Raw genomic sequence first — 23,622 nt, 5'->3', positions numbered from 1 at the left:
TAAATCTAGAGAGGCTATATAACAGCTTATCATACTTATATATATATTTAAGCTCATCGTAAATCTAGCAAATTGAATTATCATCTATAAAAACATTCTGACACATTAGTTTTAGTTTATTGGGTCCAGTGGTGACGTGGCATCCACTCCACTCCTAATGTTGCTTCTCTCTCTCCATTCCGTTCTTCATCTCCCACTCTTTTTACCCTCTCAAGACTCCATTCCTTCATTTTAAGTCATAAGTGATTGCCTACACACTCGAAAGCTGTCCTTTCCTTCTTCTCTAACCTAATAGGCCATAACTTTCCATCTGTACAAGATGGCCACAAAACCAGCTGAGGAGGCTTTAGACATGCTAAAATACCAGGTAAAGAATCTTATATGTGTGTGTGCATGGACGACCACCTACTCCTAGTACTTCTTTCATCGTTTCTAGCGTTTTTTGTTTTCGCTTTCTGAGTTCATTTCTCAATTGTTTTTTCAGACATGGTTCTTGAAAGTTTCAATCCACTGTGAAGGATGCAAGAAGAAAGTTAAGAAAGTTCTTCAAAGCATTGATGGTATTATGTTATACGTTCTATTCAAATTAAATACTTGATTCTTTATTTATATTCGATTTGTAAATCATTTCAATTTTAACTTATTGTTTGAATGCATGATCACTTTGCGTATTCTCTTTTATGCTTTGACCAGGTGTTTACAAGACAGAAGTCGATTCTCACCAGCATAAGGTTACTGTAACTGGCAACGTGGACGCACAGACTCTTATCAAGAAGCTGGTCAGATCAGGAAAACACGCTGAGCTTTGGCCTGAAAACTATGAGAATAAGGAGAAAAGGTCTGGAAAATCGAACAAAAATGACAAGCAGAAGAGCCCAAAAGATGTTCAAGAAGTTGGTGATGATCATGGCCATCATCAGAAGAGTACTCCAGCTGAAAATCCTGAGACGGACGCAAAAACTAGTAGCGGAAATGGTGGTGATGATCAAAACTCAGATGCTGAAAGTGATGATGCTGGTGAAGAAAGCCCTGCTCCTGTCGCTGCGGCCACCAGTGGTGATGGCGGTGGTAAGAATAAGAAGAAGAAAAAGAAGAAGAAGAAAAGGCCAAACGGCAATTCCACCAATGGCGCCAATGGTGCTGAATCTGGTGGTGTACCGGCTGATACTGGTTCCTCCGTAGCTGCTCTTTACTCAGCCCCTCCCATGCCCTTGATGATTCAAAGCCCTCCCCAACCGCATGTATACCCTTATCCGCCAATGCATTACCCACCTCCTCCAGCTTATGGAATAAATTACAGAACAGCATATCCTAGTGCTAGTGAGTCCTATTACACACATCCCATGCACGATCATATTCACTATTACCAGAACAGGTACCAACCACCAGCTCCACCCTCCGATCCAATCAATGAGTACGGTGATGATGATAATGAGACCGGATGTTCAGTTATGTAAAATATTTGTTATGTGGTGGCTAAGATAATCAAGTATTTTGTGCTCGAAGGTGGGGGGATTAGTTTTGCAACATGCATGTAACATCAATGAGAAGTCAGGAAAGCTAGGGAGAAATAAAAAAGGGTTGTTATGGGGTTCAAGCAGTTTAATGTTTTGTCTTCATTTTTTATGTGAGAAAAAAAAAATGTTGTCTCTATTTAGCTTGGTCGCTGCTTTTGGTTTATACTTTGTATATAGCCTTGTAATGTTAATTTGGGTTAATTTTAGGTTTTTGTTCTGTGTAAAAGGAGATATTTGGCTATTATGAATAATATATAATGCTACTTGCTAACGGGAAATGATACAATGTTGCTGAATAGGAGAAGAGTACTGATAACTATACTGAAATAGAAGTGCTATGAAACTTGAGAAATGATTCAGCATGCACTGTACTCAATGAACAAATTTAATTCCAAAGTATTTTTATTGAATGATTTATATTATTTTTTAATATATCTTATTAAATGTAACTACTTTAAATTTGAAACTTGTGTAAATTTATACTATTTCATGCTTTATTTTTATCAAATAAAAAAAGATGATAAAATTCGAACTTGTGATCATTTAGTTATTAAAACTATGATACCATGTCAATAAACTAATTTAACCCAAAAAATTAAACTATTATATAAGATTTCAAGATATGATTTATAATATTATTCTCTAAAATAAAACATACTTCCATACTTTCGATCTTCTATTAATGGATGTTTTCAAAAAACAGTTGATACATGAAGATTTGCATTTTTTAAATGGATATTCCTATAACATTCAACTCAAAAAATTAAAATATTATATGAAATTTTAAGATATAATTTATATTATTTTTTAAATTAAAATATTTGCAGGAATTACTTCCACACTTTCAACCTTCTATTAGTGGATGTTTTTCAAAAAAAACAGTTGATACATGAAGATTTGTATTTTTCAAATGAATATTCCTATAACATTCAACTCAAAAAATTAAAATACTATATGAAATTTTAAAATATAATTTATGTTATTTTTTAAATTAAAATATTTGCAGGAATTACTTCCACACTTTCGACCTTCTATTGGTGAATGTTTTCAAATAAGATATGAAGATTTGCACTTTCCAAATGGATATTCCTATACATGCACCGTCTTTGCTTTCAATGAGTTCTAGGGATACCAGCAGGTTCCATCTTTTTAACATGAAAGCTAGCTAGCTTGTATGGTCGGTTTTAGCTTTTTCTCGTCCTTTCTAGATTGCATTCTATCAATTGGGACCATCAAGTGACCGGCAATTCTTTCTCTCAATCGTCGATAGCATTAGATGTACTTAGAATTAATTTCTAGTTTTGTGTGATATATAATTATGAACTTGATTAATTTCAAATCACCCTGGTGACCATGCATATATTCGGGGTAGATGCATTCTCTTAATTATTCAGAGGGTATTTTTGATGTTACAAAATCTGATTAAGAGGTAGAGATTGAAAAGCAGCTTTCACTATCAACTACTTGAAAATGAAGATGCTTCGCGACAAGAAGAACCTTGAGTCCCACACATGATCACTTTGGGAATCGCCATATCCTCCACCTTGACTTCTCCTTTTAATCCATAGTAGAATATCCATGGTGTCCTATACTTGCTCCCGTGCATATCGTGAAAGGAGCGAGAAGCATATACTACCAGCAGTTACCTATTATTTTCCACTACATGAAAATATTTTCATATTGAAATTACACGATCTAGATCTTAGAAATTAGAACGCACAAAAGTTCATTTAAACCACGTTATTGCTACTAGAAAATCATCAAATACAAATGAAACTACCAACACAACAAATACCGTCGATAATTATGGTTATATTTAGCGACAGAAAATGACGTTGTCATTTTTATTGGTATTCACAAATGAAAATTTTCCATCAGTAAATATCGAAAGAATTATAGTTGAAAATTAAGGAATAAAAAAATAACATGTTGGTATTACAGACAAAATTACTGATGAAATATAACTATCGTTAATGTTTGTCAATGAATTCATCGATAATATTTAAGTTATAACCTGTCAGACAACCCCCCCTCCCCCATTTCTTCTTCTTCTTCTTCTTCTTTTTCTTCTTTTTTTTTTTTTTTTTTTTGCAGAAAACAACACTCTTCCCCCCTCATTTTGTCACAAATCAAGCTCTCATCATCATAAATTTGACCATCTCAACACTCAATCTGCTAATATCTTTGTTCTAGTTTTTTTTTTTTTTCAAAATTCATCACATCAAGTAAGCAAAATTATTTATTTTTTCATTGTAACCCGTTTTGATGTGAAATTGTACCTTAGATTGCTAATTTGAGGTTTCGACGAAATTTTACCTTGAAGAACCAAAATTATATGCAATTTGATCACCCCACTCTATATTTATAACGAGACACAAATAAAAAGTATAAATCATAAAGAAGTTGATCAATTCTTCAAAGAATTTGCAAGTTTTATCAAGAATTTAGTATGGAGATCATTGAACTATACAAAGAGAAAGCTATGGTTTATATAGTAGAAAATTGACCTTAATTTTACTTAAAAAGACCTAAACTTGATAGATAAGCATTAACACATTAAAGGCTCAAAATAACTAAAATAATAAATAAAACCTAACTCAAATAACCTTTAAATGTTGCATGCTCTATAATAAACTAAAACATAAATAAAGAGTAATACAACTACTTAAAACAAGCTCAAAATTAAATTTTATAATTTAGTGATAGAATTGAAGCCAAACTTAAAATGAATGTTCTTCCTCTTCAATTCTTGATACATTATAATGTCTACCATATGTAAATATAAAGGTGTGGATGTCTGTTAATAAGAATAGTAGTAAAACTTGATAAAAGAACTGCAGAGGCAGGGAAAATATCGTGGAGCATTAGCTAGGTCGGCCATGGAAGAGACAAAGTAAGGATCTTGTGTGAATCTTGATGTGGAAGAAAGGAAATGAACACGGACGGAAATGTTAGACTATTCATGATCGATAAAGAAAAAGAGAATCATTGTAGTCCAAAGGAAAATGCTAGCTTCTAACCATTTGTTCAGTCTCTGTGACCTGCAATTATGAAGTGGCTGTTTTATTTTGAATATTAAAACAAACATTTTCCCAAATAGTAAGGAGAAAAAAATATAGAGCACGAGATTGACAAAGGGATGCATATGGTTCTGATAAGTCAATTACAGATTTGTTATAACTAGGCTACATATATAGTTATATGATTATATATATATATATAAAAGCAGCCTAGTTTATGCTGAATGATCGAACTACTAATAGACCCATACTTTTTTATTAGATTATTGGTCTGTCCTTAAATTTTAATAAGAGGTTCCAAAGACCAATTTCTATGAAGGCGTTGGATGTCTGTAATCGGATGATGTTCAAAAGACATCAAAATTAGGCTCAGAGGATTTATTTATGCTAGTATTTAAAAAATAATAATTAAAACGGTATTGTTTCAATTAAAAAATTAAATAAGTAATTAACATGTTATAATTGAATTTTTGATCAAGTCTTGCCGGATCAACCTCCCGAGTCACCTGAGTTTTTAACTTTTCTTATTTTTTTAAATCCAGTTTAGTTCTAGCCCTGATTTAGTCGGGTCTTGGGTCGATCTGTCAGACCGGGTTTTAAAACTATGATCTGTTTTTATTGCAATCAAGTTTTTAATCGGATCTTGCTGGATCACTCAAGTTTTTAACTTACCTTATTTTTTTTATAAATTCTGCTCTGTTTTGGTTATGGATCAATTTACCCGGTCGGACTGAATTTTAATCTATGAATTTTAATGGTGGCTCAAGCTAATGACAGCGTTTTGTGATTTCGATAAATCCTTTTTCGCGGGTGAGGGGAAAACCAAAAGGGTAACCCTAGCTACTTGAAAAGTTTTGTAAAAGAAGAGCGATGAGGATGACAATTTAGAAAACGAATCTGATGAGTCTAAGAAAGACGATGCTCCTGGAGAGAATATAGTCATTTGCTTCCAAAAAGCCACCCTTTATAGCTAGAACAAAAGAACCTATCAAAAACTAGGCACTAGGTTTCGAAATTCTGCATCAAAATATCTTTGTTGAAATAAGATTTAAGATATTTAGAACAAGACAATATTGTATTCAAAATGTCTATTCCTTTGATATAGTCAATTTTAAATTCTGCAGAAGGACGGGGGCACTTTCTTTATTATTTTTAGCATATTTATTATTATTATTATATTACTTTCTTAATTGTTAAGATTTTTTTAGGATTAAGGAGTTTTGAACAAATTCAATGTATAGTTAGGAATGACAAACCCATGAATCAGGTTTTATACTATTTATATTCAAATTTAAACTTAAAATAACTACTCAAACCTGACCCGAATAAATATTAACCCGAAAAGATATTAATTTTTTATACCTAAATCCGACCCGATTGGTATAGGTACCCATCAAGTATTCATAACCGAACCTAAATGTTATAATTTAAAACTATACATGTAATTTTAGGTTTTTGTTCTGTGTAAAAGGAGATATTTGGTTCTTATCAATAATCACGCTACTTGCTCATGGGAAATGATACAATGATGCTGAGTAAGAGTAGAGTGATCATAACTATACTGAAACTTAATGGACCATAAAATGGGGCATTTGCAGGAAGTTGCTTCCATGCATAAATTGATGACAATGTTGTATTCAAAATGTCTATTCCTTGTTTAATACCTGACAGTTAACTCAAAATTCAAACTTTGGAAGAGTTTCAGGTAAAGCCATCAATCTGTCGACGCCACAAGCTTAACAGTAATTTCAATTCTTGCACATCAAACCAGATCACTTCTCAACTTCCATGTATCTTTCCTTTGTAGGATGAAAAGTAGTTCTGGTTGGAGTCTTTATTGAAGCTTCTATTTTTCTCTGTGAACCATGAGATTTGACACTTGAAGCTATCTGAGCATTGCTTTTTTCTTTTCTTTTCTGTTTTTGAGGAAGTGGGGAAGGGAAGAAAGCCTTGGATTGCCTATGTACTGCTTTGAGGGATTATAACCTCAAGTTTGGCACCATTTTGAATTATCCTGCCTTGGCCTCATTTAGAGCTTTGCCTGAGTTCAGGGAATAGCAAGAAGGGGTTACCACTCAGCTTTCTCTTACATATTAAGCTTGTCGAATCACTTTTTCTGGGCTAACATTTGTACTTCAATCTCAGATTGTGAAAATAAACATGTCATATCGGTATGGTTTGCACCTAAACTTTTTCAAATTCATCCCATCATTCTTTATTCTACATGAGCTTAACCACAAGTCTCTGGATTATGATACTATATAATTGAATTTTGACAGCTCTTGGCTTTTACAGTTGAAAGGTTTAAACTTTAAATCCTTTGACATTATCTCTCATAACACTTGGCATGTTTACAGGCTAGGTTAGATGGAGAAGACATAGGCTATGGTTTTCATCGAGATCTCAAACTTATTAGTGAGGTCCAGGCCCCATCTCGTAGTGCTACAAGATTCTTTTATGCGGCATTCTCAGCAGCTGCAGGTATTTCACTGTTGTTCACAATTCCAAGGATTTTTGGTGCTATTAAAGGTGGTGGTGATGCCCCTGACCTCTGGGAAACTGCTGGAAATGCTGCCATCAACACTGGAGGTACCTTCGTCTCTCATACATAAAAACTGTGTTAGATTGATCTATACTGTAGTTGGTGAGAGAACCTTTGAATTTAGTTCTTTTCTTCTGTTTACTTGTATAATTGATGAGTGCACTGAATATGATCTTTGACTGACCCTTATAGCATGGTTCTAAAATGACTAAGGTTTTGAATCAGCAATCTACAGGCATCATAGTTCTTGTGGCATTATTTTTCTGGGACAATAAGAGAGGGGAAGAGCAACTTGCAGAGATTACAAAAGACGAAACTCTGTCAAGCTTGCCTTCGCACCTTTCCACAAATCAGGTTGTTAAACTTGTCCAGCTTCGAGACACTGTTAGACCAGTTAGTAACAAGACTTGTTTGTTCTTTACCCATCAAATTACATACATTGTGGTCTCATAATTACAAACTTAATAACAACAAAGTGCTTTCCTGCTCTTTTTAGCTAATGTCCGGTCTAAATATATGAACAGATAGCTATGAAAATATTGCCTTGTCCTCCATTCTAAACAAGGAAAACACCATCTGAAAGTGCACCATAATATTGTATCGTGATACTTTCTGCCGTGTTGAAGTAATTGAAACAGTTTAGATTGTTAGCTCCACTTTTACCAGCCAGCTACGTATCTCACTTTCATAACATTTTGCAGCATCTTATTTTAGCATCCAAAATATTATCTGTTTAATGCCCTAAATTATGTGGCTTGGGTTTGAGGTGGTTTTAGCGGGAAAGGAGACCGTTTCCCCGGCCATGCAGAAAGCTGAGAGGTTCTGAACTGAGCTCCTCCGGCAAGGTGCTCTTTTAGTTCCTGTTATTTGGGGTGAAAGCAGGGCTCCTGAAGTAGAGAAGAAAGGGTTTGTGTTCCTCAAAAAGCAGCTACTCCTCTTCCTTCTACTGGGGTCAGATATAAAGGTTCGTCGAGTGTTTCTTTCTTTCGCTCCTAAGGATATGTGGGGACAGTATTGCAGCTTTTTTCCATTAGTATGCTGTCAACGCCAGGTTCATTTTCTAGGGATTTCTTTCTCGCTATTCCCAATCTTATCTCGTTTGGGATCTTATAGCTTAGTAGAACTTTTGTTCATTTTTTTTTTATCTTAGCTTTGATGACACCATGCTAGGAAGATTTCGAGAAATGATTCATTCTGTGATTGCAAAATCAAAGTTGAAAGCTGAGATTTGATTTAGAGTCTAGGTTGTATCACCAGTTGAATGGGAAAGGTCAGATGCTGCTCAATTTGTATTCATTTTTCTACCGTCACAAAAGTTAGACTGTAGTTCATTTTTGAAACAAATTGATATTTGACTTCTTGTACTTGTTATCATTTTTAGGTTCTTCATGTAAGCATTATGCCAATTTACTTATCCTGGGATCATACGATTTTGTACCTTTCAAGATCATGGATGAATTATAAGCAGAAAATTGTTTGTCTCGCCTCACTGTTTTTGACCCCTGCTTAACTTGTAGATCTTAGTTTTCATCCGGTTAGTAAGACTTTTTAATTTATTTAGGCTGATAAGGGGTCGACAGAAGTCTGAAGGAGTTGCTCCTGGTGAGGATGTCTGAAAGTAAGTGCTTATGGTATCATTCGGCATGCTTAGTGGAGATTGTACTACTACCAGGGAAACTTGAGCTGTGTTGAAGGTCACATTGCAGAGATAACAGTTTTTATTATTTGATTTGGTCACTTAATGCAGTAAAGATTGGAAGTCTGGAATTCATCAAATTATTCCTGTCTTTCATCAGTTATCCAGCATCAGCATTTGATGTTTGTAAAGCATCTAGCTGTTGAATCCATGTTACATACCGATTTTGCAATCATTGAGCTACCATCTGACTGCTGTATGTCAGAGCAGGACTTCTTGAACTGTAATTAGAATTTACAATTCCTCGTATTCTGCTATCGTCGGTGACTCCTATTTCTCTGCAGGGCATGCCTGACCCGCCACAGATTGTAAATGAGTTGCCACCAATAGAAGCATTCTTGAGCAAGCTGGAAAGATAGCAGTCAGTGGTTCTGGCAATTCAAAGAATTTTGAGGGAAAACAAAAATAAGCAAGTTCTTTCTGCCTCTTTTGTGATCGATGTTGTGATCTGTATACCATGCTTAGTGATATCTCATTGTGCCATCTCTGTTATAAAAGTGATTTTACTGGAAGAAAGTTTGCCGCATTACAGAAAACCTATAATCCATTTATTTTTTCTAATTATTGTGAATTTTACCATGCAAATATTTAAGAGAATGGAGATACAGATGTTGACTAGAAAGTACTATGGTGGTTCACGCATTCTATCGTACAGCAGAGCTTCTCGGTTTTATTTATTTATACAATCAACTTCCATTCGGATCATGATGTCCCAAACGCCACGCCTTGCCTTTATTAACCCTTTGTTTCTTGGATTCTTGAACAATGTTCTCAGGGAACTGAGCTGCTCATTGGCTTCCAAGATTTGAACGCACGTTCTGCATCATAAATAATGTAATTTCGTTTTTCCAAATATCGGTCTTTGCAAATCAGGTTTCCCAGATTCCTTTTGGAGATGTAGAAATATTTGGGTAAGAATCCACCAAACACATGATAATTATTGAAAGGGAAAAGCAAGATCCACAGCTCTTACTGGATGGGACACTGCAGCATACTTCTCTCACATTCATGAAGAACTCAACTTTACTCCAATGGCCGCTAGATTTGTTCTTCGTGAGACTCTTTCCCAAGCTAGGGTTCCATCTTAAAAGATATACTATTGCAGTGAATTTCCCAAGTTAAGACCCATTTTCTCTCTCAATAATGAACTGGACATGAGCTGCAGACCTCAACTCTTGGCAGCAAGTTTCATTTGAAATCGTTTAACCGTGTGTGTATGCTCAGGGAAGTTCTCAACATACGACAAAATGGGTGCTGGCATATTCTTCGTTTTCTTCCCTTTCTTTTTCTTTTTTTTTTTATCAATTTCTCCTATTAGGTATTGAAGAGTTCAAGAATTATCAGATTTTCCTCATGCTGGTTAGAACCAGTTTGAACTTGTTCCGTGAAAGGAACGAGCCTGGTCAAAGATTTGACTTCACCTATTGTTAAAAAATTCTCGATTCTTGGGTTAGGTTTTGCTTCGTGTTCTTGTGCTGATTATTTTATAGTCCTTGTTAGGGTGGACTTGCACCGTCAAGTTTTGTAAAAAATTAGATTTTTTTAATTTAAAATTAATTTTTATTTTATTTTTAAATTATTTTAATGTGTCAATATCAAAAATAATTTTAAAAAAATATCTTTTTAATAAATTTCTAAATCAAAAATACTTTTAAAAACAAATTTTATTACCATTCCAAGCATGTTTCCGTACAAAAAGGGCAGCAACATCCATCTAATTGCAGAACTACCATAAGCATCATGTTTCCATTTCGTTTAAGAGCGTGTTTGATAGTGTGGTAGCGATTGCTTTTCAAATAGTTTTTCGTGCCGAAATACATGCTAATGATGTTTTTTTATTTTTTAAAAATCATTTTTGACATCAGCACATCAAAACGATCCAAAAAGTACAAACCGAACTTAATTTTAGCAAAAAAAAAAAAATATTTGAAATTTGACGAAACGCAGTTTCGACCGCACTACCAAGCAGTTTCTAAAACTTGCTTGTTAAGAATTATACAGCACACAACGAAAATAACTTCAGTAAGTACCAATTATTGCAATACGTTATTAACCTAATTAATAATTATGAATGAGCTCATAGACTAAAATTAATATTTTAAATGCTTTTAATATATAAAGATGTCAAAATCATAAAAATAAATTAAAAATAAAAATATTTATGTGCACTTTTATAAAGACATTATACCTATCATGTTACCAAACTCATTAAATAATGAATAAAACAATTTCATATTCAGAAGGTGTTGACGAGGCCAGGGTGTCATAGTTGTAAAACAATACAAGATTAAGGTCATTTGTCTTCACAATGAACTACTCGTAACCAAGTTGCTGGCCAGTTTTCTTATTAAATTACGCTTCTGTGAAGAAGATGCAACACTGGAGAAAAGAAACATAGAAAAGAAGCAAGAGAAAACAAAGAAGAAAAACAATGGCCAATTCCTACCGCTATCTCTTCCTCGTGTTACTCCTTTCAGCTCTGATCATCTCTCCATCCACCGTCGATGCGAGTGAAGATCACAACCTCAACTGGGTCCCAACGAGAGCCAGAGGATGCCGAGGAACGGTGGCAGAGTGCATGGGAAACGATGAGTTTGAGATGGACTCGGAGATCAACAGGCGGATATTGGCGACTAGCAACTACATAAGCTACGATGCTTTGGACAAGAACAACATACCATGTTCCCAGAGAGGTGCATCCTATTACAATTGCAAGACAGGTGCGCAGGCCAACCCTTATAGTCGTGGTTGCAGTGCTATTACTCGCTGCCGTAGTGGGTGATTTTTTGTTTTTCTTGTTATACTACCTCTGCAATGTTTTGTGTATGGTATTTAGTTTGTTTAATTGTTGTTTTTTCTTTTTGAAACCCATGGTCAATCTTGTTTTTTCTAAATGAAACGTGAAGGGTCACATATAAACGCAGCAATTTGTTTTTCCATTGATATACATGGCCATGTCCTCGTTGCTTCCTGCTTTTCTTCTCTGCTACTTTCGATTTCCTGGCTATCTTCTTGTTTACTAATTATACAAGTTGCAAGAATTTTTGAGGGGTTTGGTTTGTTAAACCACGACCATTTGGGAGAGTGAGAGGACATCATATGCTAGATGTTCTTCTTTTGAAAGATGCGTGGGAGCCCTTGGATCCTTCCATTTCAAAATCCATTGTTATGATCAAGGCATGAGAAAAATTATAACCGTTGACGAACCTGTTTTTATGGCTTCAAAGCGTTGAAACTAAAAGGGCAATTGAAAGACAGTAGTTGACAAATCTCGTATCCCCACGCCGTGAATTCTATGATTCGAATCTCTCAGTTGACAAAACATCAGCCGTTTGCAATAGAGAAAGACCTGTAGTTCTGCTAATTGTCGGGGATTAAAGACCTGTACTTCTGCTAATTTCTCAGGTCCTTGCCTGCAATTTTCCTACCAGGAGCAGAGTATCTAATGAAAAGCATTAAGCTACGAAGCAGAACGGATATAACAAGTGTTGTTCCAGCAAAACCTCCGAAAGGTGGACACTTGAAAAGCCTTCGTAACTGGAAGCTCGTGCAAATACCAGAAATCACATTACAGGCAAATGAGGCAGTACGGATAGGCTCAGACTTGGTGGTTCACCGTGATCAAAAGCTCATGTGCAGATAAAAAAACACTTAAGCAAAATTAATAGCTAGTTTAACCTTAAGTATATAGGATAATTGGCCAGCAATCTTATGGCAAGTTACAGAGTACACATGATGGAACCATATTAAATTAGAAGGCAAAAGCGGATTAATTTTCAATTGCCATACATCATCCCAAACTTGTAAGCAAGTTTCTTCTACACAAGTAACTATTACTCCCCAGTCCCCAAACTGACGCGAGAGGACAAACAGGGCTAGGAGCAAAATACAAAACACAAATTTAGATTTCTCGCAACATAAATGTTGAGAAGACAGCATGAAATTAAACTTGTCCTTGGATTTCCACATAATATTTGCTTGACTGATTCTAAGCAGAACCTTCCCCTGTCTTAACCTTGGATGGAGCCAATGGAGATGGAGAACCCTCAACTCCCATTTCTTCTCTAAGCTCGTCAATGCTCTTCTCCAAGTCATCTATGCGGTTTCCCATTTCATCAAGTGCATTGAAGTCAAGGAAACAAAATAAACAATGTCCATGGACCCATAAATAGTGAAAAGCACAGACAAGAATATCAGACACCTTTTCTGCATAAAAGATCATAGTATACATGACAGGCACCTCCCATTAATATCAATCACGGAGCAAATTAGAATATGTCTGTTCCTACCCCATGTCAGATTCCCACCCCCCCACCCCTCCAAATTAGAGAAGTAAAAACAATAGTGAGGATATTCTTCGAAACAATGGAGTCCGACATTGTTTGAAACCTACTTTGCTGCCAAAAAAAAGATTCATCAGTCAGTAACGATAGTATAAGCTAAAAGGAGAAGCGAGATCTAAATGACAACTCACCATCTGCTGAAGAAGATGTTGGACCTGAAAAAGCCATTACAGTTAAGTCAGAATTATGGTTTAAATATAACATAGGTTCATCAAAAAATACAACACAATCCCATCAAATCATCCTTGATTGGCTCCGCGAATTTCTAGAAAGTACGTTTCAAATTCAAAGGAATAGCAAAACACAAGAAATTTTAAAAATTAGAAACCATGTCAGCCAAACAAACCACTGCTCAGATTTTTCATGTTCCAACTTCGTTAAAAAAAAACAAAACAGAGTCTAGAGTACTTTTGTTGTTGTTGCAAACCAGGGACTAATTGAGTATTTAAAGAGACCATTCAAAAACAGGGAGAACGTTAAGGAACTCACAAAAGCAGTCATGTCGGCAGTGCTTTGCTTGGGATCCTCGGAATCATGTCCTTCCTGTCAAAATAACCAGCATCTCGATAAACAACATTATCAAACCTAAAACTAAAGGATAAATCTTTCCATAAATGAAAATTAAAAAATTGATTAGCTTGATAGAAAAGATCTGATCAAGCACCAAAAGCTACATTTTGAAAATTAAATTTTCTGAAACCCTAAAACCATGCAAATCAGAAAAGTTAAGAGTGGAAAGAGAGGAAAAAAGAAGTAACCATTGCTTGCTATGCTGGTTGGTCTCTGTCTGCACGGTACTAGAGAGGCTGTAATGATACTAGTACTGATAGTATACAGCACTGAGCATTAAAGGAAAAACAAGGAGAGTGAAAATGAAAGGAAAAGGAAAGGCTCGCGTTTATCAAAAATTTTCTTCTTGTGATGATGATTGATTTACCCATATGCCATTAACAAAATTTGAATTTCAAATTTAGCAAACCGGCTAAAAGACACATCTGCCGGTCCACTCGCAAAATCTTTTCTCTCTTTTTTGTCCAGCCCTTTATTATGGTGCGTTTGTTTAACATTGAATGTTGCTTTTGCAATGCAAAAAATACGGTAAAGTGTTTGGTAACATATTAAATTATATTTTATATTATGGGGTTAATTAAAAAATTAAATTTAAAATATAGTTTTTGTGAAGCAGATTTTATATGTTTTTTTAATTGAGTTTCATAAAACGTTATTTATTTTTGTATTTTAAAAGTGTTTTTAAAAAATTTTGAAATTTTTTTATTTATTTTTTTACTTTCAATTAATATTTTTTTTTCAGATTAATTTGATACAATGATATCAAAAATAATTTTAAAAAAAATACTTTGAAAAGCAACCGCAACCACACTTTCAAAAAATATTTTATACATGTTTTTTGCTACACATAAATCTCAATCATAATATTTACCATACGTATGTAAATCCAACTAATCACATCAAGCCACATTTTTTTAAAACTTATTTTTTAAAAGTTATAACCACAAAAACTACCTCAAAAAAAACATAAAAAAGTGAAGTTCAAAAGTCCAAAACCAACTATAAAGAATTAATAACCTCGATTTTTCAGAGCGTATCAAGTATTTTCCTATATTAGAAAAAGTTTGTATTAAATATTCGACACTCCAATAAATATTATTACAAGTTTCGGTAACTACATGAAGATATCACAGTTATAACTTATAATGTTTAGTGTTTTTTATACCGTAAAAGTTTATCTTATTAGTCTATAATTTAATTATATCTTATTGTTAAAAAAAAAATTATATATATAACTCCATAATCGGTATATGGTTGTCATGGTACAGTTACTAACTCGACTGTACTAAAATCAAGATCACTACACCAAGAATTTTCTTGGGTCGATTAATTAATAAAATTTTAGGTAATATAAATATATATTTTGAATTAAATTCAGACGTGCAAGTTTTGGATTGTGTTTGACAGTATTCATAATGCCCATCATCCATAAAATAACATAACTATCCAAAAACACACTCATTTGGGATTAAATTATCATCCCTAAACTAGTCATTTTGGTACTTGGAACATGCCATCACACCCTTTGTGTATAAACTATGAACTACAGATTGGTGAAAGAGAGAGAGAGTAAACTGCCCTAGTCAAGAAGAAATGGAGATGGCTATCAACCCCAGAACATATGTAGTTCAGGATTGAAATTTAAGTGATGGTTTACTGCTATAATAACATCCACCTAATAACCCGAAACAAGTTTAAAAGCATCACCATAAAGAAAACAAGCATGTGCCGAAGAGAAAAGACATCTTCCCAGGTAAAGAAAAAAACGAGAGTCTGGCACAATCAAACCATAAAAGCAAATAAGAGATTTCAATTTGTTAAACGAAGATAAAAATAAATAAAAATAAAAAGGAGTGCAGATGAAGGAGCTACTCTGTTGTTCTCTCTGTTTTGCATTCATGTTGCTTTTCCATATTTGATTTTGAGTTCCAAAATTACATCGGGGGAAAGAGAGAATTCTTCTGAAACAAAACAAAAACAAACCTTGGAGGCTCATTTTTCCTTCTTTCTAGTGGACAATTTCTCCTCCACATAAGGATATTGAGATTGAGCAGACCATAGGCCCCAGAGTATAAGTAAATGGAGACAGAAAAGAAGAGCAGATGAATAATTGTTTGAAGGATAGACATTCCAGCAAAACTCCACACCTACAAACAAAATCAAACTGCATGCCAGAACACCAAAACTGATTATATAATGATCATGATAAAGCAGAAAAGTTAGGCAAATATTGTTGGGGCAGGGAAGCAAAGTGGAAAAATTTTACCGGAGTACTGTTGGGAAATGTGTTTTCCACAGTAGATATGGCAAGCTATAGAAGTACCTGAAGTAGGAGATGTACCATTACATTACTATTTCATTCACACGAAAAGCAGAACATGAAATTTAGATGCCAAATTTTCATACTTTTCCAATATCATCCTGAGTCATGAATTTGGGCCAGCCATGTACCATCTTCACAGGAATATATAGATGCAGCAGAAAATATTCAAGGAATGAAAGAAATATAAATCTATTAAAGAGACATGCCTCGTGTGAGGCTTGTAATTTTTGGGGCATGATAACACCATCCTAATGAAAAGATAAATAAAGAAAAAATAGGAATAATAAAGACACTTAGAAAACCAATGACGCTGGTTACAAAGCGGATCATCATATCATGATAGATTAATATTGTACTCTCCTCTTAGTCATATCTTTCTACTGTGAATGAGTCAATGCATATATATGTACGTCAACAGGGAGGCAAAGCTCTAAGTTAGTGCTTTATAGACATTGAGGAAATAAAATGGATGGTTCACCAGGAGCTACTATTGAAAATACATAGCTAGAAATGCAGACAAATTCTACCTCGTGAACATTGATATGTTCAATTCAAACAAACAAAAAAAAATTAAAACATTCTATTGATTACTACTAGTCCTGACATAAAGCATGTCCATCTTATTTTTGTTCTTCTGCTTTCATTAAGAAGAATGAGAGGAAAGATGGGAGTGGACCACCCTTGACAGATAGTAGAGAGACTAAATGGAATTGGGCCATAAAGATTACAATTTGCAGTCAAGTTTACTGGATTATGTGCACTTGTACAGTTGGTTTTATGAATTCTATTTGTATCCAGAAAACACAAGTAGAATAGAGAATTGTTTTGCAGTTAGTTAATAAAAGCATCAGCTTTCCAGACAGGTGAGAAGACATATACATTCAGGGACATGGCATGGACAGCCATCACAAAGGTAATTAGGAGGCGCTTTGGTCATACCCTACAAGGCATGCCTCTTCCCTCCTTCACATACTGCATTTTCCCTCCTTAATATACTCTGACAAGCTGGTTGATAGAGATATTGAAAACATTCAGACTGGGTGAAAAGAATAGTTCATTCAAATGAGCGGGCTTCAAGTTTCATAAGGTTTTTCCTCACATCTAGTTAAATCGAGGTACAAAAAATCCTGGTTGGAGAAAAGTTGATGTATTATGAGCAGTTATCACAGTAATGGATTTGCAGAAAGGTGGACAGATGTACCAAAAAATGGAGGCGAACACAATCACAAACAAACAGACAAACACAGAAAAGGGAAGAACAGAAAGATGTAGCCAAGGAAAAACACGAGTCATGTCAAAAGAGCATACCAAGAATAAAATTGATAGAGCAGCAAAAGAACATACCAAGAATAAAATTGATAATGCAGCGAGCGAGCGCATACAATGCCAATGAAGTTCCCAGCAAACAGAGTTGTCATGATATCTGAATCCATCACACCAAAATTTAGTGTACAAAACAAGAAGAGGGAAAAAGTGAGGCAGTGGACGGAAGACAGCTACTTAATTAATAGAGAAGCAAAGGAAAAGAATCCCTGCCATCCTTAGAATAAGATAGTCACAACTTACGTTCTTCCTTGAGAATCTTAAGGCCTGAACTGCTAGAACTTGAAAGTGCAGATGTAACTTTAGAATGTAAAAACTTGAAAAGTCCTCCTTCATGCCTGAAATGAAAATATCAACAAGTATTGAGTGCACAACTCCAGAAAGAGCCACGGGTGCGTTCTCTCTCTCCCTCTCTTTTATTTTGAGAAATTGTCACAAGTGTATTAAAATGAACATTTTAGAGAGCATTTTAGAGCAGCAAAGTTTCCACAATAGCGCTCAAAAAATGCAGAATTTGAATCTGCTGAACCAATTCTCTATGCAAACATGGAAAAACATCAGCTAGAGCCATCTTGTTCCAATTTATATGGACACAGACATGGTTATCTATCCAGTATGTCCAAAAATAGAATGATAAGAGAGTAAGACAGCTGTCAAATTAGACATTGTTTGACTTCAATTAGTGAATTTACTACATCAAGTAAGATATGATCCCGTGCATGGAGTATATCTATGATTCAGGGATGAATACGTAGAATCATAATACTTAAAACACTTAAGTAGCTTCTCATAAAATATTTTCAGTCTCCACCATAAAATCTCATAGCCCCAATAGTTATCACAGATATGGATTTAGTACTTGCAATAGAGAGAATTGACTCTGTAATTACCTGCACCATTTATAATGAGCAAAAGCAGCAAGCAACCCAAGGTGAGCAATCAGCAAAGAGATTGCAAATTGCTTTGATACAAAAACTGGTTCAGGAATGAACTTGAAGTTAACAGACCTAATAGAAAACAAAGATATGATTCAACAAAAAAGCAATCGCAATGATCACAAAAGAAAATAGTACAAAGCCTAACTAATAAAGAGCACCAAATCACATGGGGTTCTGCATAAAATATTTTACATAATCCACATTTTCCTTTATTTGGGCAGCACAGGAAACTTCATCAAAATAAACAGTTTTCTAATCAACCAGAAATATTTGTTCATCATAAAAGAACATATTTTCATATCATGATATGGGGAGAATATTTTATAGAGAGTTTACAAACTCACTTTCTCCCATTAACACCAGTATCCAACGACTTCAACCATGCAACCACCCCACCACTAACATTCTCATTGTTGTCTCATCAATCACCACTACCACAACCAACATCAACTTACCCAACTGACCACCATAATCAATTCTCAATCATAACCCTTTTTTTGTGTAATCGTATACCAAACATTTGAAAATATTTTACACAACAAATGCACCAAAAATATCGTGCACTAGCTATTGAACCCTAGGAGGGGTAGGGTGGGATTTAGGAGGTGGAGAAGGCTAGGCCCACTGTGTAGCCCAAAACCCATTGGGCCTCCTAGTAAACAAAAAAAAAACTAATATTAACCATAAATTAGCTGCAATGCGTAGTGAGAACTTAATGAATAAAATGAACAGACAACAAACAACAAACAATGCTATCTATACAAAATTCTCACTTTCCAGCTGGCAAGCTATGGAAAACCTTTTCATACCCCACCCTTCAGTAAATTGATGGATCAATGTCAGGTATTGTGGTTATGCAGTTCCTAAAATGATTTTAATCTGTATAAACTGCCATAAAGGAATTCTATAATTATATTCTTTGGATCTTCAAAGTACTAGCATTGACTGTTGTAAATGTGGGGGTTCTTCAAGGTACTGGCAATGAGGTAGTGTTGTATAATAGCAATGATGTTATGGGGAAGGGATGTAGTAGAAGCTGGAAATCTTGACAGTAAAGAGTGTCGTGGCAGGTGAGAACTTAAGAGTATTAGTGGGGTGTGAAGTGACAAAGCACTACAATATTGAGGTGATGATTGTGTGGTAAATGGGAGTGTCCAAGGAGTACTTTGGGAGCGCAACAACATAAGAGAATAAACAAGCACTGAGGAGGAAAAGGCTATATAGTGAGAGAAAGTGAGGTTAGAGAGAGAAGCTCTCATTTGAGTGAATGATCAAAAGGCCCCATTAGGATTGTGCCAAATGCCTAGGGTGTCAAAGGCTTGGATTAATGTGTTCAAGAGAACACATAGTTACGCTGAGAACATTTTGTACTCTCAAGATAGCCTGCTCCTCCCCCCCAAGCCTCTGTCTACTGCATCCCTTCTCCACTACAACCTAGTTAATAGCAACATATCCCATTGAACTATCTATAACTGTCATGTCTAATGAGAATTTCCTAAAACATGTGCAAAAATGCAAATACATAAGTACATTCTAAACAGTTCTTAAGAATCTTTTGAACAAGGATTAAATTAGTACCAAAAGTGGATGAACACACGACCAAGATTGAAGGCTCTTGATATATATGCGATTGGATGTGAGACTAAAAAGGGCAGCCCCACCAAAATCTGCAGAACCATTGACCAATGATGTGAAATGAATGAAGAAATTGCTAAGACAAAGGCCTCTTCACCACATTAATTGCAGTAGCAGTCCAACTCACCTAACCACAGTGGAAAAGAAATTTAGAATCATGTGTCCGAGCTTCCAACACTAGAAACACTCTGCAAGTATATTTCATGAAAAAAAAAATATCATGATTGGACACAAGATTTAAGTGCCTAATGTTGAGGGACATTTAGATGAGTACATATTCCATCCCTGAGAACAAAAGAGGGAAAGTTAGAGCACCTGAACCAGGGCTGCACAAGCTAAAGCCGATATCACCCCATAGATATTCATAGCCTGCAGAAAATGTTTCCAATACAAGAAATGCAAACTTGAGAAATTCAGATGTACATTCTGAGAAACTAAATGAGTAGATAATAAAATACCTTTAACATGAGGAGTAACAAAGGTGGAGCATAGAGGAGCACATTCATCTTTATCGAAACAGCCCCACTGCACAAAATACACACAAACACATATAGATAGTTACATATCTATATTTAATATCAAATTCTTCACAAAGAAAGTAAATGCACAACCTGAAAAGAACCAGTCCCAGATGCCACTTTTGGTAAAGAAGCATGGCCAATGCAGCATGGAGGAGTGTCATTGCAAAACAGTCATTGAAGAGACGAAGAACAAAGATCGAGTGCACTCTTTTTGAGAGAGAAAGCAGGATAATAGCCCACCAAGGAAGCTGTGAATTAAGAAAAAATGTGAGCCACTATCAAGGTGTGGAGTAAAGAAAACTTGTGAATAATCTAGAAAGAAATAATAAACCTAAATGGGAATTTTCTTACTAAGATTGGTTAGGTGCACAGCTGAGAGTAATGTTTGAGGTGTTAGATATACACAGTTATTAAAGCTTCATTCCCAGATATCCAATAACTATTGGCGTAAAGCCCCACAAAAAACTACATTTTTTTTACCTAAGCAATACGTCTTAAGAACATAATTCATTACATAAATGCGCTTTCCCCTCTAACTCATCATATAAATGTGCTTTCCCCTCAAAACTGGAGCAATTCAAAGATTTGGGATATCAACACGACCACCAGTGAAGCTATCAGAGAAAGCATTGTGATAGTTATCAATGCTGGATTATGTCTAATGACTGGAGAGTGCAATAGATTTGATTTTATAGTTGTACTAAAATATGGCTTGATGAGCCTATATCCAACGTTTGTGTCCAGCAGCAGCAGCTGTTATGCTTTCATCACATCTTCACAATTTTGCTCCTACCTCATCATTTAGTGACTACAGTGAAGGACCCATCCGCGCTTGCTTGAGCCTCAGAAATCTCTTATTACTTAATTCCCAACTCAAAAGGATTGTTCTGCTGCCATCAAATTGTTTAATATGCATAAAGTGGGAGATTTTGGCAGCTCAGAACACCACAAAAATGGATGCTCTAACTATACTAGGATAATAACAATATACCATCATTTAAATTTCCAGATTTCAGGCATCAAAATGCTACATTTTATTCACATTGCTTTTGACCACACATCAGTTTCATGTAGATGTCTAGTGATGCAAAAAACACTATTTTAAGAAAACTGGAGAAAATTTTCATACCACTTCAGTTTTCACATAGATGAAGATGACGATAGACAGGTTTATGATGTATAAGATGCCAAACAAGATCTGCAATCACAAAATGAACAGAAACAGTGAGGTAATAATACCATGCAAGCACAAAAGCTAACTGAATACAAGGAACATCTGTAAAACAACCAAAAGAAAACAAGAAGCTGGTAGAAGGGACAAAGCAGACAAAGGTGTATTACTGATTAGCAGTCACAGACTTCAATTTTACACAATCAAAACCAATAATTATAGCAGACACAACCCGTTTAATCGCAGCCCTCAATGAATTGATAACACAAACACGATTTCACCAAGCAAGTTGTTCAAAACAGGGTGTTTTGCATCATATAGCAATGATAAGCAGTTATGAAGAGAAGTACTTGTTCCACGCCCTAAAACAGTCCAAAATGTGACTTAGATTGATTACCTGAGCTGGATAAACCTCCCCTCCTGTAATAAATCGAATGGCGGAGTAAATATACAGAAAACCAGCAGGATAAACCAGTGGCCCCGTATCGCCTTTCAAGTTAGTGTAGTCCCTCTCTCCTCCAAGAAACCCAGTAACCTGTTTGTTATTTTGCATTATCCCCTTCATTAGTTGTTTCAACTAATAATTAAAGATGCCCAAAAGTCAAAATTGTATTAATTGAATCTCAGCCATTTTTCAGTGCAATTAAAAAACATGCACTCCTGGAGAAAATAAATAATCAGCACCTGTGACATGTATGCGTCCCAGTCAATTTTGGTATCTGAGAATCAATGAAACCAAACATTTTTATGCCAACGAAAAAACAAAAGGCCAGATAAATATATAGAAAGAAACAAAAGGAAGTGGAAATAATGAGCTTACAGGGAACGTAGGCGATGATAAGAGCGACGAGGAGGGCATCCATGAAAATTAAAGCCAATGCGAAGGCCGCTTTGGGGTTTTTCAAAATCTGGGGTCTTCGTGAGCGAGAGGGTTGTAGCTTTCTGCCTGATTTGAGAGCCATGGGATGGCTTTCCTTTGTCGTCTCCCTGCTATGCTTCGTTACAGTTACGATTGAAAGAAAGAGGGAGGCAAGAATACATGCCCTGGAGCTAATGATAGAGAATAAAGGAGAGCTGCCTGGAATTTGGTTTTAGTTCAATTTGTAAGGCTTTCCTGAGAAAATAGAAGGGTTTTCTTTTTATTCTTTTACCAGTTAAAAAAAAAAAAAAAAAACACTTCGGAAATTATCAAATTCTTTTAGAACCTGTTTATTTTATTTTATATTTCCTATGTTACTTTTTTTAAAAATATTATATTTATTTACCATTAAAAAATTTATTAATAAAAAATATTTTTTTTCTGTTAACAAAAAATTTGATTTTATTTCTAAAAAAATAATTTCTTTGAGTAAAAAATATTTTTCAAAAACTAAAAAAATTAGAAATATTTTGTTATTTATTTATTATATGAAATTTAATTTTTAATTGTTTTTTTTATTTTATATCTTAAAATTTAATTTTTATATCAACTTTAATTCTATTTTTTTTTATTTTTTTTATTTTTTTAATTAAAAATTTTTATTTATCATATTTGATTATTCTTTTTATTACTATTTATTTTTATTTAAAATAATTTATAAAATTAATTTTTTTTTAATTTCATCATATTTTAATTTTTTTTGTCTATCAAATTTGATTTTTTTATTTTAATTATTATTTATTTTATTTGAAATAATTTATGAAATTTAATTTTTTTTTTCAATTTTATTCTTTAACTTTTTATCTATAAAATTTCTTTTAACAAACTTAATTCATCCTCATTTTTTTAACAAACTTTAAAAAAATAAACATTGATAAAATATTTTTTTAACTTATTTTTCATAACATGGTCAAATTCTATAAAATATTTTTTAATTTATTTTTCATGACATTACTAAATATCATAAAACAATTTATTTTTTAGAAATTCACTTTCTAGAAAAATTATTTTTTAAAATAAAACTACTTTATAGCAAATAAACAAGATCTTAGATACATTTTCAACCTATTAGAAATTGATAATTTTTTTCTTCTTCTTGGTTAT

The 23,622-nt window shown here is 34.3% G+C and overlaps 5 protein-coding genes across 9 annotated transcripts; 3 read left to right on the top strand and 2 right to left on the bottom strand.

Moving 5' to 3' along the window:
- Positions 1 to 211: 211 nt before the first annotated feature.
- LOC118041497 (uncharacterized) lies at positions 212 to 1,795 on the top strand. The gene is made up of 3 exons (XM_035048861.2): positions 212 to 367; positions 485 to 560; positions 694 to 1,795. The coding sequence occupies exons 1-3, from the start codon at positions 320 to 322 to the stop codon at positions 1,455 to 1,457; spliced, it is 888 nt and encodes a 295-aa protein (XP_034904752.1). The 5' UTR covers positions 212 to 319; the 3' UTR covers positions 1,458 to 1,795.
- Positions 1,796 to 6,062: 4,267 nt separating this feature from the next.
- Positions 6,063 to 8,921, top strand: LOC118041711 (protein LOW PSII ACCUMULATION 1, chloroplastic). The gene is given in 8 exon segments (XM_073404447.1): positions 6,063 to 6,072; positions 6,465 to 6,604; positions 6,895 to 7,126; positions 7,315 to 7,472; positions 7,846 to 7,987; positions 7,990 to 8,043; positions 8,262 to 8,349; positions 8,641 to 8,921. Coding segments are annotated over 8 exon segments (879 nt in total). The 3' UTR covers positions 8,696 to 8,921.
- A 2,205-nt stretch (positions 8,922 to 11,126) lies between these two features.
- Positions 11,127 to 11,722, top strand: LOC118041495 (rapid alkalinization factor). Its single transcript, XM_035048858.2, has one exon. It carries the CDS (start codon positions 11,207 to 11,209, stop codon positions 11,555 to 11,557), a length of 351 nt encoding a protein of 116 aa, XP_034904749.1. The 5' UTR covers positions 11,127 to 11,206; the 3' UTR covers positions 11,558 to 11,722.
- A 772-nt stretch (positions 11,723 to 12,494) lies between these two features.
- On the bottom strand, positions 12,495 to 14,056 carry LOC118041496 (heat shock factor-binding protein). The gene is made up of 5 exons (XM_035048859.2): positions 13,877 to 14,056; positions 13,608 to 13,661; positions 13,250 to 13,273; positions 13,130 to 13,172; positions 12,495 to 12,894 (listed from the first exon to the last, which is right to left on the bottom strand). The coding sequence occupies exons 1-5, from the start codon at positions 13,877 to 13,879 to the stop codon at positions 12,764 to 12,766; spliced, it is 255 nt and encodes an 84-aa protein (XP_034904750.1). The 5' UTR covers positions 13,880 to 14,056; the 3' UTR covers positions 12,495 to 12,763.
- Positions 14,057 to 15,442: 1,386 nt separating this feature from the next.
- LOC118041494 (dol-P-Man:Man(5)GlcNAc(2)-PP-Dol alpha-1,3-mannosyltransferase) lies at positions 15,443 to 22,723 on the bottom strand. 5 transcript variants are annotated; one of them, XM_073404580.1, is made up of 13 exons: positions 22,420 to 22,722; positions 22,284 to 22,318; positions 21,997 to 22,176; positions 21,558 to 21,626; positions 20,519 to 20,676; positions 20,366 to 20,432; positions 20,223 to 20,276; positions 19,851 to 19,939; positions 18,225 to 18,341; positions 17,578 to 17,672; positions 17,320 to 17,434; positions 15,955 to 16,011; positions 15,443 to 15,852 (listed from the first exon to the last, which is right to left on the bottom strand). In XM_073404580.1, the coding sequence occupies exons 1-13, from the start codon at positions 22,559 to 22,561 to the stop codon at positions 15,681 to 15,683; spliced, it is 1,350 nt and encodes a 449-aa protein (XP_073260681.1). In that variant the 5' UTR covers positions 22,562 to 22,722; the 3' UTR covers positions 15,443 to 15,680. The 5 variants fall into 5 exon arrangements, with proteins under 5 accessions (XP_073260681.1, XP_073260682.1, XP_073260683.1 ...); XM_073404581.1 differs by having other exon boundaries at positions 17,356 to 17,434; positions 22,420 to 22,721; XM_073404582.1 differs by having other exon boundaries at positions 21,997 to 22,134; positions 22,420 to 22,721.
- Between the last annotated feature and the right edge of the window lie 899 nt (positions 22,724 to 23,622).

This window comes from Populus alba, chromosome 14 (genome assembly GCF_005239225.2).
Source record: "Populus alba chromosome 14, ASM523922v2, whole genome shotgun sequence".
Lineage (NCBI taxonomy): Eukaryota > Viridiplantae > Streptophyta > Magnoliopsida > Malpighiales > Salicaceae > Populus > Populus alba.
This window is presented reverse-complemented; position numbering and strand designations above follow the sequence as displayed.